At 41.7% G+C, this 17,492-nt stretch overlaps 1 protein-coding gene across 1 annotated transcript in view; it reads right to left on the reverse strand.

The window, feature by feature from the left end:
- rab3db (RAB3D, member RAS oncogene family, b) overlaps positions 1-17,196 on the reverse strand; it is a 23,305-nt gene extending 6,109 nt beyond the window's left edge. The window contains exons 1-2 of the mRNA XM_079252219.1: positions 17,130-17,196; positions 8,379-8,615 (exon numbers count right to left, since the gene is read on the reverse strand). Coding sequence (XP_079108345.1) covers positions 8,379-8,615 — 237 coding nt within the window. The 5' untranslated portion in view covers positions 17,130-17,196. The remainder of the gene's footprint in view (positions 1-8,378; positions 8,616-17,129) is intronic.
- Between the last annotated feature and the right edge of the window lie 296 nt (positions 17,197-17,492).

The raw sequence follows: 17,492 nt of genomic DNA on the forward strand, positions 1-17,492 counted from the left end.
AACACCAAAACACTGACAACTCACATGATTAGGGGGAAGAGCATGCGGTGTATGGTGGGCGGGGCTGCTTAGGTGGTCCCTCTCCCAACACCGCGTGGCACTTCCCTCAGTTTTAATTGCAACTAATACATACTTCACAATCAGTCATAAGCGGGGGGGAGGCAGGGGCGATAGGGTCCTCTCATGCCCCTATTCTCGGGGCTTTACTGGGGGGGGGGGGGTACGGGTGGGGGAAGAGCGCCATCCATTAGGCCTGAGTCTGGGCTGGCCTGGCTGTAGGAGGGTTGTCGCCGGCCCTGGGGGGGTGCTGGGTCAGCTGCATCTGTGGAGTGGAGGGGGGAACGCTGGGAGTGGTGGGCGGTAATTATGGGGGCCCTGATCGGGGCCATCCTGTCCTCTGCCCCCTCTGGGGCATCTCACATGGGACATGATGGAGGGGTGATGATGTGTGGGAGTGGGTGTATGGGGTTACAGATGGATGATGCGGTGGCTGGGGGGGGATTAAGGTTGGGGATATAGGTGGGTAGGGGGGTGAGGGGATAGGGATGTGTGCGGATGAGTAGATGTGTGTGTGTGTGTGTGTGTGTGTGTGTGTGTGTGTGTGTGTGTGTGTGTGTGGAGGGGTATGTTGGTGGGTGGGTTGTATGTAATGTGGTGTGCCTGTGTTGGAGGAGTGAGGGTGTCTGTGGGTGGTGGAGGGGTGTTTGGTGGGGCATGTGTGGTTGGGTAGAAGTAGAGGGATGGGGTGGCGGGGGGTGAGCGTGTGTGGGGGCGGGGGCGGTTGGGGTTTGTGTGACTTGGTATGGGTGAGTGAGTAGAGGTGGGTTGGGGTTGTGTATGTGATGGGGGATGTGTGTGGATTGCGGAGGGGTGTGTGGATGGGGGCTGAGAGGGGAGTGCGTGTTGGGGGAGGGAGGGTATGCATGTATATGTGTGTGGTTTGGTGGTGGGGGGGTGGTGTCCTGTACCCGGGGAGCGCAGCTGGCACACTGGGGTGCGACCGGGCTGCCGCTAGGTGGCGGTCTGGGGATCCTGGTCCTCCGTCGGTGTGGGCTGTGCCCTCTGCCTGCGGGGGCGGGGGGCTGCTCTCGGGCTCTTGGGGCCCTGGTGCCTGCGCTCTGTAAACCCTGGGTGGCCGGTGCCCGGCGGGATCGGCCCTTGCAGGCCTGGGCCTGCTGGGGCCTGTTCCCCCTGACTGCGGGGGACTCTGGTTGGGGACCTCCTTCGCCACCTCCTGGGCGGATGCATGGCTGGCTCCGGAGTGGGGTGGTTGGGGTCTGTGCCTGGGGGTGACTGTCGGTTACCCGGGTCTCTGGCTTCTCCTGGCCTGCCTCTAGCCCTAGGCAGGCAGGGTCACATTGGCATGATCACTCTTCTCTGAACACGTTCCACTCTAAATGTTCTGCATGAATGTTCTGCATGTGTCACAGTCACTGTGTCATCCAGCAAGTTTATTCATTAACAGCAAGTACCTGTCTTTTTGATTTAACTTGCTAGTTTCTGGTTCTCCTGATTGTCAATGGTTTTGTTCTCCACAGGGACCATGAATCTAGAGTTGGCTTGTGTGGGTGTATATATTTATGTGTGTGGGTGGGTATGTGTGTGTACATACATATGTATGTATGTATATGTCTGTATGTATGTGTGTGGATATGTGTGTGTGTATGTATGTATATGTATATGTATATGTGTGTGTGTGTGTGTGTGTGTGTGTGTGTGTGTATATATGTATATATATATACTGTATGTGCGAGTGCATATACATATATATGTAGGTGGGTATTTATGTGCATATACGTGTATGCATTGATCTCTTTTTGTTTTTTATGTTCTCTTTTATGTTCTCTTTCTACCCCTTTCCTGTCCTTTCCGGTCAGGTCCAGCAGCATAAACTCTGTAATACAAACTATTATCCAAAGCAAATAGAAAATAAAATAAGAATCAAGAAATACAAGGGGATCATTACATCTACAAAAGTTCCCCTTGGCAAAATAAATTTGCTCAGCAGAACACAGCATCCAGAACATCAGTCTGCTTGCTTAAATGCTGGACAAGACAAAAAAAAAAAAAAAGAAAACATTAGTTTTGACTGAAGTTGGAGAAGTATGCTTTCTCATATATATATATTTTTAATGTGAATCTAATTAGTTTCTATCACTAAAAAAAAAGTTTGATTCTCTCTTTTTTTTTTTTTTTTTTTTTCGCTCTCAAAAATCATTTTTGCTTTCAAATCTAACTTTTTTGATTGGATAATAAAGACACAAATTTCTCTCCATAGGGGGGTGGCAGCGGCTCAGGTGGTGGAGCTGCTGCAGCCCCAAGTGGGAGCCAATTGTTGTCTGAGGGCCGGTCCCAAGCCCAGATAAATACAGAGGGTTGCAACTGGAGGGGCATCCTGTGTAAAACATGTGCCAATTCACCTGAGCCATGACTCACTGTGGCGACCCCTTCAGAGAGACAAGTCAAGAGAGAAATAACGACGACATGTGTTTTATCAAGCCTAAATGTTCTGTTAAATAAAACAATTATGTAATCTATATATTGGATTTTCTGTCCACCCTACAAAGGTTGAACAACATCTTTGAAGTCAAGTGGTTCCCGACCTGGGGTTCGCCAAACAGCACCGGAAATTTTCAAATTAAAGCCATGTCCACACAGATGAGTTGACGTGTATTAGCACAAGTTTATTTATTCATTCATTTTCCTAACCACTTAATCCATTGAAGGGTCGCAGGAAAGCTGGAGCCTATCCCAGCAGTCTTTGGGCGAAAGGCAGAGTACACCCTGGACAGCTCACCAGTCCATCGCAGGGCCACACAGAGACGAACAACCAATATCACTCCTATGGGGAAATTAGAGTAACCAATTGACCTAACATGCATGTCTTTGGACGGTGGGAGGAAGCCAGAGTACCCGGAGAGAACCCATGCATACATGGGGAGAACATGCAAACTCCACACAGTCCAAACCTCGCCCCAGCCAAGGATTGAACCAGGGACCTTCTTGCTGTGAGGCCAAAGTGCTAACCACAATGCCACTGTGCAGCCCCAGTACAAGTTTATATTCATTCATTTATTTTCAATACCACTCCGTCCAGTTAAGGGTCACAGGGAAGCTGGAGCCTATCCCAGCAATCATCCAGCGAGAGGCAACATGTCTAAGACAGACCACACTGCGGATAATCCGCCCTTATTTTGAAAAAGAAGAGGAAAAAAAGTAGGGTTATATGGTGGTAATCACCTTAACTTTGGTTTTTCAACAGACAGAAGTCACTATTTATGATAAGAAGCAGCTGATGGAGCATAAAACCAAGCATGGTCCCAACAGGGCAGGCGGGAGTTTCCACAGCTTTTGGACGTGCATGAAAGGGAACAACTGCTTGAAGAGATGATTTTTCATGTCCTGCCTGGACAACCAAAGCAACTTAAGATAAAACTTACATCAGGATAATATTTGTTCGATTTTGGAATAAAAAAATTGGTAAAGACGTTGATTTGCTTGGTTTAAGGTTGTGCACCATGTACATACACTGAGAGGCTCTAAAATATATCGAAGTGTCAGTCTGGCAAAGCCTGCCATGTGTTCTGGACAAGTTTCTTCTCTGTTTGTTGTCAGAAAGTTTTCTCTGATATTTGCGAGGACAATCTAAATCTCAACCATTGGTTGCCTTTTTTGCAATGCTCCTATGCGAGAAAAAATTCACTGTGGCGCTGTCCAAAGCTTTAGTCAACTAATCCCAAGACCTCCCTCCTTTAAAATGTGGATCGACAGCATCCTGTATTGCTTGAAGAGCTGGGGTCTGGAAGGCGCAGATTCACCGCTACCTGGTCCCCATTCTGGACACACAGAGAGCCTTTCCTCCCTCCCCACACAGCTCCTGCTGATGTCGAGGTGATGCTGACGATGCGCAGAATCCTGTAACCACGGTTTTCTTGAGCCTCAGCAGGAAAGTGGGGGTTTGTTTACATCCTATGTTTATGAAATCATTCACAATGCTTATTGTATTTTAAATACCTGCTTAAAACCAAACAAATACGGTTTATTTGAAAAGTACGTATTTTAGTAAGTTTAGTTAAACCTTCATGCAGTTATTCCTGTCAACAGCCTTGGTCCCATCCAAACGTTACTTCCACAGCAAAGCTGTTTCTGTGTGACCGGTGCAGATAGGTACACAGAGAACGATCTGTTTATCAGAAACATCTGATTAAATGGAGGTTGTGTGATATGACAGAAAGACCAAACTAAATCCTGAATATCAACCAGGTGGGCTGTGCTGGTAAAGTTATTCTCCTCCGACCACGTGGTTACTTGATAACCTTGTCTGACTCTTTCATTTGCATCAGGGGCCTGTGTGTTTCAAGGTTTGTCTGATGTTTTTGAAGAGGAGGAGTGGGTTGTCAAGGTAACCAGAGGCCAATGAGGGTTATGGATGTTCCATTACAGCCAGGACTGCTGTGGGTAGTAGGCTCAAATGCTCCACTTCGCTTCACAAAACGAAGGGCAAGAAGGAGAGTATTCCTCTGCAGCTTTATTCCTTTAACCTTTCAGATTTACTTTCGTTGTAGTAAAGTGTTCATGTATCTAATATTTAGCAGCATGATGGGACTACTACCCAAACTGACAAGACAAAAACCCCTGATGTGCGTGAGTGATGACACATTGGAAAGAGTTTAAATCAGGCTTCTGCACAGTCAGATACTCAGACGTCACTGGGCCCCTGCTCATAAATATGCGTCACCTGACTTTATATTAGCTACCAACATGAAGCAGTGGAGCACATCCCCCTGGGATACCACACAACACAATACAGCGTGTGGATGCAAAGTGTGCAAAAGGTGTGTGCATGTTTGCTCAAAGATCGGAAACACACTTCCACAGACAAAAAGGAGTGATGTAAACAATGTGAGTACGCGATGCAAACACGTAGCGCATGGAGCTCTGCTTATTCTCTGTGTAAGAGCCATGTGGTGTGTTATCAGGCCAGCCTGTTTCCATGATCCACAAAGCCAGGCCAGCAGCTGGTAGAGTCGGCTCGTCATCAGTCCTCTTTGTTTGGGATCTGGTGAAATCTCTTGCAGATGGGTGCCAACGTGGACATACCAGTTTTTAGAGTAGATCATTAACAGCACATGAAGGAGGACTGTGCTAAGACGTGCCTGCTGCTCCCACTCCTGCTTCACCAACGCTGAATTATATCTTCATTGTGTCCCAGTCAGTTGCTGATAAGGTACTTCCCCTGCTTCCTGAGGGTAGGAAATACCAGGTTTATTTGTCATTCAGCTGCACTGTTAGTGGCAACGTCAAGGCTGGGCCGACACAATGTGCTCACCTTCTTTAAAACCCACTAATTACATAATAACTTATAACTCTAAACTTATTGGAAGGTAATTCTTGCTCTTTGACAGCTGTTGTAGAGTGACACACACCTCTGACACTGCAGGTCATGTTTGGTCAGGCAGCTAACTGTGTGTGTTTTGGTGTGTGCTTCTCGGCGGCTGATTAATTTTGGTCAATGTTTGTTTATCATACAGTGGCTCACTGATTGTTAGTCCAAATGAATCATCTGTTTGAACGGTCGTATACAAGAGGATTTGCAGTGTACGATGAGGAGTCCCTGTTGGTGGGGAAAAAAAAAAGAAGAAAGGATACATTTCACCGTACTGAAAAAACAGCATTATAATCATGTAGGATGAGTTTCTGGAAAGGTGAAGGAAATGAGACCCCAAAGAAACATCCAAACTAGGGCTGCACGATTATGACCAAAATGATCATCGCGATTATTTTGAGCACGATTGTAATCACGATTATTAATCACAATCATTCATTGTGTCTGGAAAAACATGTATTTTTAATGCACCACTTGCAAACAACCTACCTGGCAACTCTACATTATATGTCTGCTTTATGTGCAATGAAGCTGCTTATTTCATATTTAACGAGCAACTTTGTCTGCGGCAGGGCAAGTTGTGCATGCAACAGGGTTCATGTATTTTATTTGTTTATTGCATTGTTGTAAAAATGTTTGTATTTTTTACCACCTCGATCAGCTGTTTAATCAAAACAATCCATTTTACCTGCAACAGGAGAAATGCGGACCTCAAATGTCCAACCAATCCAACGATACTTAACTGGCTGCTGGTAAAAGTTGTGTGCGCTATTTAGGCAGCTTAATGAAGCCTTAACCATGCGTTCGCCCCCTGGTGGTTGGCAGACTACTGGTTGAGAACCTGAGTGATCAGAGACGCATGCAGCAGAGCTCGCGTTTTGAATGTAAATATTGTTGACGATCAGGTTTTTTTTTTAATTGTGGCCACCAAAATCATGATCACAATAAAATCCGATTTATTGTGCAGCCCTAATCCAAACTGAGTTGAGTGAATTAATATGAAACAATCGGTTTTTTACTACCAGCATGGCTTCTGGGGAAAATGAAATTCCAAGACATGGAAGCTGTGTCAAACAGACTATTTAAACAGCTGTTTATAATAAGGAAATCGTGGTTTGGTGTTAAAGCAGCAACAACAAAAGAATAAATCTTGGAGCTGAATATATTAAAAAAAAAAAAAATTCTTGAAATTCGGTACAAAGAAATACTGGAAGAGATTTGGGTTTTCCACTTCTTTAGTACAGAATATCACTAAAACATCAGTTATCAATGGATGACTTTGATAACTGAATGGACAATGAATTACAACAATGAAACCTTTATCAAAAATAATAGCACTCTTACATTCATAAATGTCTCTTAAAACTTTACTGTGCAAAAAAGATGTTAACCTTGTAAACTTCTGAGCTCTGAGTCATAAGGGATGGACCAGATGGATGCCATGTGCTCCAGACCAAAGACGACAAGCAGCCTCCACACATTAATCAGCCACAAGTCCAAGGCTCTGCGAGAGCATGAAGTTCTATTCGCGCTCTCGGCAAGGTCATTTATACTTCTTTATCGCAGTACTGATTTGAGAGAGATTTTAGAGCAACAATAAATGCCTTCAAGACCACATGTATTCCAGGGGTGCCCATGCATTTTCAATAGGACGATGCACAACCACATTATACACACACAGCTAAAGAAGACAAGAGTATGTCTTCTACAGGGTTGACCTGCCTTCAGTCCTGACAACAGGGAATGTTTGGAGATATGTCCAAAGATAAAAGAAAATGTATTCAAAATGCCAAAACAGCATGAAGTATACAGGGTTCACACTCAGACACTAAGAAACGTTTGGCCATGCTGAGCCGAGTACCAGTAGTCAGCTACATTTGATCCAACTATGTATAAACGCCCACATTCACTGATAAGTATAACTACTCCTAGCCGTTGACCAATCAGACGCAGGCAGGACATAGGGCGGAGCTTTCTCTGTTCGATTGATCTGGCAGAGGCTGATCTGAGAGGATCAATACAAAATGGATGAAGGGGTTTTTAAAAAATACTTGATTATTTCTTGCCCTTCTGGACTTGCATATTAAAATGAATTAGACTGAAATGTGAATCATGGAGTCACTTTAAGAAGTGGCTGTAACACTGAGGATATCAGTGACAAATTTATATATTTGCCCAGCAGGCTACAGGTTACTTCAAATGGAGAATTTCAACTTTGATCCCAGTCTAATTAAATCTAATATTAGTCAAATTGATTAAGACCCTAATTCACTGCAGTTGTACTCACAGAACGCCAATCCAAGAAAATTAGCCAAGCAAAAGAAGTCAGCAGATCACATCAACATGCAAATGTTTTAGCTAGTTTCAAACAAAAACCTGAAAACTATAAGCCTTAGAAAACTACTGTTTAAATACCATAACCTACATTCACAGAACTTGTAACTGGTTTCTACATACTTGATGGATCACGTGGCTATTTAGTGAAAGGTGCAAGCGGAAGGAACCGTCAACACTATTCACTCCACTGTTCACTTGGAGCAGCTGTTTTTATGGTGTGAAAACAAGAAGAGATTAATACAAATACAAATATAATCTCTTAAACTTTTTTATAATTAATCTTTGTACCATAAACTTAAACAGTGAAAACCTAAAAGTGAACTTTCCCCTCCTATAATCAGCTCAGTCCATCTCCTTCTAGCATTTGAGCGAGCTTTCAGCAGACACCAGGTATGAGCAGGAAGTAAGAATGTGTGTGAAAACATGAGGAAGTTATGCTACTTGCACTTGCACAATTAACCAGATATACTTGCATAAAGGCCAAACCCACAGGCAGACTTATCTCCTAGTAGTTTTCCAGAAACAAGCATATCATCTCCTGTTTTCTATATAAAATAAAAACATTAACTCTAAAAAGCAAAACCTGTCGATTATGGTTTCCATTTACCTGCCAATGACAATGTGACGATGCAGCGTCATGCACCAATGCACTCACCCAAATCTGCAGCTTGATCCTCTTGTCGTTCCTGAAGACAGTCTTGACCTTAAAGTCGATGCCAACGGTGCTGACGAATGCGGAGGTGAAGGAGTCGTCTGCGTAGCGGAACAGAAAGGAGGTTTTCCCCACACTGCTGTTGCCGATGATCAGCAGCTTGAACATGTAGTCAAAGTTCTGGTCGGCCGCATCCTTCTGCGAAGGCTGCTGCTGGAGCCGCGAGTCGTTTGATGCCATCTAAAGAGTGGGAAGAAGAAATCAACCCGTTGAACAATGAGGATTGTTATCAAAATATTTAACCACATGCAGTTTACAAGCCCATGCAAGAAGGGTTGACAGCGACCTGCAAACTAACAGTTATCATTAACATTTTCGCGTCATGACTCAGCACTTTTTCCAAAAATAGGTCAAAAAATGAGGAATACTAAAGCTTCGGATCAGTAAGGAACCCCGGTCAATGTGGCAGCATACACAAGAAGCAGGTACTTCTGCACAAAGTGAGTACAGAAAAGCAAGTGTAGGCTTAGAAGATAGAGAAGGATACCCTTACAGTAGGTTAGATAAGCCTGAGGTAGCTAAGTGCAAAAGTTCCCAACCTGGGATCCAGGATCCCCAAAGGGGGTCGCTAAGGTTATGACCATTCAGAGCCACTATAAGTCTATAAAAGGGACCATGTTCACAGTATAGTTGTCACGATAAACTTTCAGACTTGATAGCAATATTACCGATGGCACCTGACACCATTTTCCATACGACAGAAGAGGAAAAAATGACTTTTTCTGTTAGTTTCTGTATTTAGTCAGAACACCACCCCAAACAATAAAACAGAAACATATGAAATGTTAGAAAATAGAATAGAAAAGACTGACATTGTGAAAAGAGGATGGGGTAGGGGTAATAAGATTAATTCTTCTCCCTACTCCAAATTTCTTTTCTTTTTTATATGGAAGGTATCACAACTGTTTATTGTAATTGTGGAGATTATTTGCTTTTGTTGTTTTTATTTATTTAATGCTTTATCGTGGAGAAAAGAATAAAATCCCTCCCCGCTGCAGACGTGCTTCTCATGGAGTATGTATGGACCTGACGAAAAATAATTTTTTTCTTGTTCTTGCAGCCTCGAGAGCAAGAACTCAGTTCTTGCTTCTCGTGGAGGATGGAACAAGCCTAAGTATATTGAGTGCGGCTCTTGTTTAAATAACAGGGAGAGTCTCTGTTTTAGTGTAACATGTCATGTCACTGTCAATGTAAAATGTCACTTTTAATATTGAAGGCATTTATTTCTTTTAAAACATGTCCAAAGCATGTCATTAAACACATCTGCGCTAGCTTGACGAGTGTGGTATCGGTACACTTAAATTAATATAAAGTATGAGTACACACACTTGGTATTGAGCAGATACTAATACTGGTATCGGTATCGGTTCATCCCTAGTGATAAATAAAGGTGTTATTATGGATCACTCCTGTGGATTTACCACAATGTCTCCGAGTAAACATCACATTTTGCAGCCGCACTGAAAAAAATGATTTCAATCAATAGTATCAATCATGTTCACTAAACTATTCCTGATTGGAGGGGTGGCAGTGGCTCTGGTGGTATAGCCGCTTGTCTTGACCTAGTGGTCGGCGGGAGTAGTCCTGCTCCCCTACGCTGCTGCAGCCCCAAGAAAGATTGTTCTCTGAGCCCAGATAAATGCAGAGGGTTGCGTCAGGAAGGTCATCTGGCGTAAAACATGTGCCAATTTACCCCCCCCCCCCCACCAATTTGCTACTTCAAGACCTAAAAACTACCAGGTCATTAGAATTTGACCAGGAGCCAATCACATTACAGTTCCCATTCCCTGCTTATACAGCAATAAATCCCTCACCTAATCAAGTCAAGGTACCCAAACCCAATCATTTAAAAAAAAAAAAAAAAAAAAACACTCCCTCCCACCCCTAAATTTGATACTTCTAACTGTAAGCGTTAACATGTTATTAGAATTTGACCATGAGCTGATCAAATATAGCTTCACCTAATCAAATCAGGGTACCCAGACCCCCTAGTTTCAAACATTAAAGGACACTTTTTCCCACCCCCAAATTTGACACTTCTAGCTGTAAGCACTACCATGTTATTAGACTTACTCGCCATGTCCGTGTTAACATAGCTAGTCATTAATTATGTTAACCTGGACAAATGTTCTGTAAAACTGGTAAAATCATTAGAGTGAAACAGAAGTGTTTACATGGACGCCACAATAAGTAACAGCTGGTGCACGTTAATTAGGGTAGTAGTAGAGGTCTACTGATTGATCCTTAACATCACCCCTTGATGATGCAAGACATTACTCTGGAACATGTCAACCAACTAATGAACTGATGCTGCCAAGCATTTAACCACAACAAAACATAGCTTCATAGGAAACCTCCCAGTTAATCTGCTGAAAATATAACAAGAAGAATAAGTATTTTGTTTTTTCCAACTTTTTTAAAAATAGAATTAAGAAAATGGACAGTGGAGATATTTTTGTGTTTTAGCTGCTACCTCTAATGACACAACAAAGAGACCAGCATGTTGACCTTCTTCTTCCACAAACAGGTGGCATGAGAGTGGGACTTAGTAGGTTATTTAACTGGTGCCCCACCATAGCAGAAGATAAAGTGAATGAAAGTTGTTCCAGCTGCATGGAGCACAGTCACCTTTTTTTCCCCTTAAAGATACACAGATGCCCATCATGGACCAGTCCACCATTGCTGCAACCATATTCCCACTATCCATAGTCTCATCGTATCACTTTACCTCACATGGTCTGAACATGTGAACATGTTTATTCCATCCATGAATAAACAGAACAAGTGTAAATAAGAAAAGTGTTTACATAGTCGCCATTGTTTCTGGTGCAGTAAAAGGCACTGTTGACCATATGGCTTATAAATGAAAGCTCCTACTTATATTGTCATGAGTAAACATATTGACCAAGGGATACTGTTCAGCATGATTTCTACTGAGTGTGTGGCACCACCTCTAATTCATAATGTAATTATGAAAGGGCTAATGCAACCAAATAACTTACTGTAAGTCATTCTGCACTGTGCAGAACCAACAAGCTCTTCCCCATGTGTAGCCAGAGCCAGAAACCTTTCCAGACTGACACCATTACTCTCGCTTGGTTGGCACATAAACAGAAGTCTTGGGTTTTTTCTGTGTGGAACACAACTGTAATGGATATAATTAATTGTCTCTTAATTACGCATGCATGCCATGATAATGTAACCCTCAACTGGTCAAATGAGATAAACAAGTTTCTAATCTCACAAATGCTGATAAAAGTAAAAAGAATTTTGCATTTCAAAGTTTAAGTGATAACACAGACCAGCAGCACCAGTTTGAATGGATCATGGGCAAGATATTATCTCCAGGATGGTGTTGCTGACACATCTTAAATATCAATTACAATAACATAATAATTTTGTATATTTAATCATTTATTCTACAGAAACAGGAGTTTTGAGGAGCAGATCAGAAAAGTCAAATAATAGTCTTATTTCTGGCTTCATTTCTTTACTTTTTTTTAATCGTTTTTGTAATAATATCTTCTCTGATACATCAATTATGGTCGTTAAAAACAGCCAATGTTTTGATATTAAGTTGCTGGCCTGTGATGTGCTGCAGAAAGTAATTAAGGGCAGTTTTTAAGCCTCGGAAAGCTGCTGGGCAACGACGACTCCAGGAATGTACATAATAAATCTCACTGTGGCATCACAACAAAGTCAGAAACATTTAAAGGTCAGGAAGTTACATAGTCTACTTTAAAACAAGTAAAACTGGGAACACGTGAAAATGCTTTCATTTGTTTTGTTCTAATTAGGATTCTTATGGTGATATGTTAAAAAATAAGACACTTTGTATAAGTTTGTAATTGTGTAACTATGACACCCTCAAGTGAGAATAAATTCAGAAAATTGTGACCTTCTTTACTATAAATTAATAATGAACTAAAATGGATAAATTTGAATTTTTTTATTTGTTTTGTTCAGAAAAGGGGCAGGTTATATAAGAGTAATCTTCTTCCCGTTTCTGTTTCTCTATGTCAACATATTAAATGTAATTTATGTACATTGTTGAATGAAATAAACATGAACAATAAACAATATAAATGCCCATTTATGCTCGACGCATAACAACAGATGAAACTGCGAATCTGTCTGCTTATCCGTCTTCTGCGTCTGTTATGCGTGTTATTCACTTTCCATCACGTGACGCCGGAAAACGGAGCAATACCACAGGAAATGTCAGGGGTAGTGTTGAGTTGTAGGGGTGGGGTATAGAAAAAAAAAATAAAATAAAATAAAAAAATCAGGATTTTTTGGTTTCACAATTTTAAAATTGATACTTTTGTTTAAAACAAATTTTTTTCAAATAAATAAAAATAACCTATAATAAATTTTTTGTCTTTTTTAAATTTTTTTTACTGTTTTTATTGATCTTTTTACTTGTCTTCTTAGGTATTATAGCAGCAGAATGATGGTCTGGCTACTGTGTTGTTTTTTTCTAATTTAAATTAAGAACAATGACGAGTAGAAAAAGTTTTGTACCTGTCGCAATTTAAATCAAATCGGCCCGAATAATTTCTCAGTTATAATTTTTATAATAGCTTATAAAAGAATTAAGTTACTTGGGAAATTAGCACCTTTTGTTACGTAAGTGTAATGGTTATGAATCAAACATCTGTTTAGATCGAGAATAGATTCTAAATCGAATCGTCACCCTAAAAATCGGAATCGAACTGAATCGTGAGTTGTTGTTAAAGTCACACCCGTATTGAGTTGTATAGCTGATACGCAACCACTGAAAGGAACGCGCCAGAGAAGAAGGACAGGAAGAAGACAACGCAGAAACCGCCAAATTTAAAAAAAAAATTGTGGTTTTATTCCTCAATTTCTTGGGTGGTTTTTGGACATTTTGAAACAACTTTATAGCGGTGCCTTACCACTACCAACCTGTGTCAAAATCATAGACTGTATATAAAAAGATGGACGGAGCCTCCGTGACGTCACCCATAGATTTCTGAAGAGCTGAATTGAAGCTCGGTGGGCGGTTCCTACCATCGCCAACTTGACAGGGGCATGCATGTGGTCTTGTCCGGAAAATACAAATATGGGCAAAGAGGTGGAGCTGAGAGGGGAGCTGTGAGTGTCATGGTGGATTATTGACATCTAGCGAACTCCTATCTGCCTGTAGCTAAGATCTAACCGAGCTAACAGGAGCTAACCAGTTAACGGAGGTAAGCGGGCTAAAGCTAAGTCACGTTGTTAACCGGCTAAAAACCACAGTTGTCCTACTTTCTTCTTACTTGCAATGATACGCCCCTAAATATGCCGAATTTCCAGATTAAATTACTTTTAAACGGGCGAGTTAGAAAAAAATTCACTCCCCCCACAGTCGTCATGAAGGTAAACCTGACCTATTAAATCTAAAATATTTTTTGAACCAGGCTGTAAACATGTTTATTTCTGCTGTGAAGTTGGTCTTTTTAACATGGGAGTCTATTGGGATTGGCTCTGTTTTGGAGCCCCTAGTGGATGAAGGGGGAACTGCAGTTTTATGCACTTCCACATATGCTTCACTTTTAACCATCGGAGGGTCCCGCTTGGTCAAAATGCATAAGTGAAAGCGAACTCAGCACTGCCCACGAGTGTATGAACTCATTTCACAACTATTGCAATGTGAAAAAAAAAAAAAAAAGTACGCGGACAACGTATGATGTTTGAAACCGACGTTACCATTTACATATGTACATAAGGGAGTATAAATGGGTTTTAAGCCTGCCTTTGTTTAAAAGAAAAAAGGTCAAATTATATTTGAGTTTCTTTTTGTGGGACAATATACACATTTTATATCCTTTTATTGAAAACTGGCTTCTGAATCAAGTCAAATCAAAAACAGATGGCGGAAGAATTTATGAAATCTGAAACACCATTGAATAATTTTTCACTGAATCAATATAATATTGTGTTGTTATCAAACTGGTGATTTACATTCCTAGTGGGAAGGCTTAAGTCCACCATTCTCATGGACGCCCGCTGGTTAAAACTCCTTTTGTTCAGGAAAATGGAAAACAAGAAGAAAAAAAAGAGAGAAATGCTGCATAAAAAGGTTTTATGAGAAACTGAACATGCAAATTAAGAATTATATTTATACATGTCTTAGGACTAAACATTTAAACCCACAGATGAAGTGGTTTTTCTTCCTGTCAGTCCATGTTTGTAGAGGAGCCCACAACAAACCAAACATTGGCTCTGCAGCAGGTCTCTGTGTGTTTATAGCATGTGGATGAAGTTAGCGGAGTGAAGTCTGCAGCTTCACACTGGATTCAACAAGTGTTGGCGCATTTCTCCTTTATTGATAACATTCATTACCATTTCTTTCACTGAAAACGGTTTGTTGGCATTTGATCTCTTGAGTTTTCAACCAAGAGTTTTCATGAAATAGTAATAACACACAAACATTGGCGTGTCAGATAGGATGAAGAGATAAAACTGCAAAGTCTTTTCAACTTTAACTTAATTTTGTGACTTTAAATCCTTGAAAGCGATGCCATGCGTCCATCTGCTTCAGTGCAGCCATTAATCTCAGTGTGATCTCTCCTAGGGGAGGCAGGTATGATATTACCAGCCACTTAGCCTTTCATTGTCAGTTATCCAAACAGTGGGAGGAGGAGAGTGGCTGCACAGCTCTGGGTATAAAAGAAATAAATAAAAAAAAGAGAGAGCTGGTTGTGTCTATCCTTTCTAAAACACAAAGCTGAGGAGTTACTGCAGCTCAGACCTGCCTCTGTCTGGTGAGACAGGTCTCCGTGGAGACCAGAGCTGGACTCAGCTGCCTGCAAGACCCATTAGCGGTTAGGACAGCTGGGCTTTTAAATGGCCAGATGGAGGTTTCAGAGCAGGACAGAGATATCTCTCATTTCAATGCTACGCCGATGCAGAACAAACAAAAGAAGTGGCTCATTAATGGGAATTTAAAAGTTCTATAATATGTACTGCCTCTACACATGCTTACTTTCACCAAAATTACCATTCATGTGTGACAATGAGAAGAAAGTCAATGGCTACGGTTACATGATGTTTTTTAATTCGGAATTAATAATTTTGAATTGAATAATTCAGAATTATCATATTCTTCTACGAGTTTACATGAACATATTAATTATGAATGGGGGTTTACATGAAACACGTCCTTACTTAATTCCTCTTTAGAGCGCCGGGTTGGGAAGGGTTCTGTTTGGACAGGAAATAAACAAAGTTGGCTCCCTGTTTCTCGTCTTTTCAGTCGTAACGTGTAAAAACTAAATAAGTACCAGTTTCGTCGCTAGTTTTATTATAAATGTGAAGTAGCAGCTCAACACCAGCATACTACTTCACTTTCTGCAGCAACTAAGAAGGAGAAGAAAGATAGACCAGCGAACACGGGAGGTAAAACAACGCACGACATCAGGACAGGACAAGGTAACGAGCATGCTCAGAACGACCAGAATGAACTTAGAGCAGAATGAAGATTTACATGACAGAGGAATTAAATAGTTCGTAATTAAAATGCGAATAAACCAGACACTTACATCAGGATTAAGTTTAATTCCAAATAGAAATCTGCATTAGGAACTAAGTGTTTGCATGGTCATTTTTCATCAGTTTAAAGCAGAATTAACTTTTATTCTGAATTAAAATGGAATTAAAACTCCCATGTAAACGTAGCAATTGCTCCTTATCTGGTTTACAGTTATGCATGTAATGTCTAAAACTTACCATAGATTCAGTCTTACGTGGGGTTAAACACCATATACAGCAGCTTGATGGAAATATTTGAACTTTAAGACTATGTGGTGTACTTTAAGGGTTGATCCAGACAGCAGCGTGTGCTTTCTTGTTTGCTGGTTGATGTTGAAACGTTGCAGCATACCGACAGCAGTAAAAATATCACAGTGCTCTTTCACAACTTTTCTCCCTTTCACACTTCGAAGTGTTTTCTTACATAGAAGCCAGATCTCTCAAGTCTTTATAATCTCTCAAAGCATTGGTTGTGAAAGCCCCTATCATATGATCCCTGTACTATCTGGGGGTCCCTGCGGTGCATTTTAATGTACTTACAGACCACATACCAAGGATTCAACCACTCTTAAATGATGCATTTCTAATTCACCCCTGCCACCAGGCTAGTTTAAGCCCAGTGTAAACCGAGTCACATGTTATTATGTTAACAGTGCAGCTCAGGATGCCTGGAGATAAAAAAAGAACAAGCATATAGTATTATGTGACATATGAGATCAAAACCACACAAACAGATCCGTGTCTTATGATCTGTAATGACTGATAAGGAGTCCAACATCGGCACCCCAACAGTGATCAGTGGGCGACCAGTGAGGCTTGCCAGTTTCCAGTCTGCAGGATGAGATGGATGGGAATGGGAACTTCTTTGTGGCACACTGCAGCGTTATTATCAAGCCATTATGGTGTGTAAGCCTAACAGTGGTGCAGGCAGGTCCTTCAGCTGGTGCTGTTTGCTGAGCCTGCTACAGGAAATGACCAGTATTGATTAAATGGCATCTGTCACATCTGTTTTCTTATTGAGAGGAAAACCGAGACACAAACATGGGTCTTCAGAGTGAGGAAAAATGAGCAGCCTACAATTGAACCTGTAAGTTTGAAGGGTTTTAGTAGCAGTCAGACATGCAGGAAGTGTGAAAACCTCTGGATCCAGAAACTTACCTTCAACACGGAGGAAAACAAACGTCCAACTCTGTTCCCTTTTGATTCTGGACTCTTGTTATCTTCTGTGAGGTCCTGGCAAAACGGCGAACCAACAAATATGTTCACAGTCCTCCAAATTTTCCTTCCTGTTCCAGGGACAGAAGCTGCAGCTGGCGACGTGCCTCCCCTCCTCAACAGGCGACTTTTCCTCCTTCTTCCTCCTCTTTATAGTGCCAGAGTTGGCGGAGTCACCGGCTGTGTTCAGAGCTGGCACCGTGGCAGGACTTCCCTCTGTTGCCTAGCTGCTGATGTCAGCGAGGCGGCCGTGAAAAGGTAAATGACAGGAAGCTGTCAACCCACCTGCAGCAGCGCGAGGGGAGG

The sequence above is a fragment of the Telmatherina bonti genome, assembly GCF_933228915.1.
Source record: "Telmatherina bonti genome assembly, chromosome: 14".
Classification (NCBI taxonomy): domain Eukaryota; kingdom Metazoa; phylum Chordata; class Actinopteri; order Atheriniformes; family Telmatherinidae; genus Telmatherina; species Telmatherina bonti.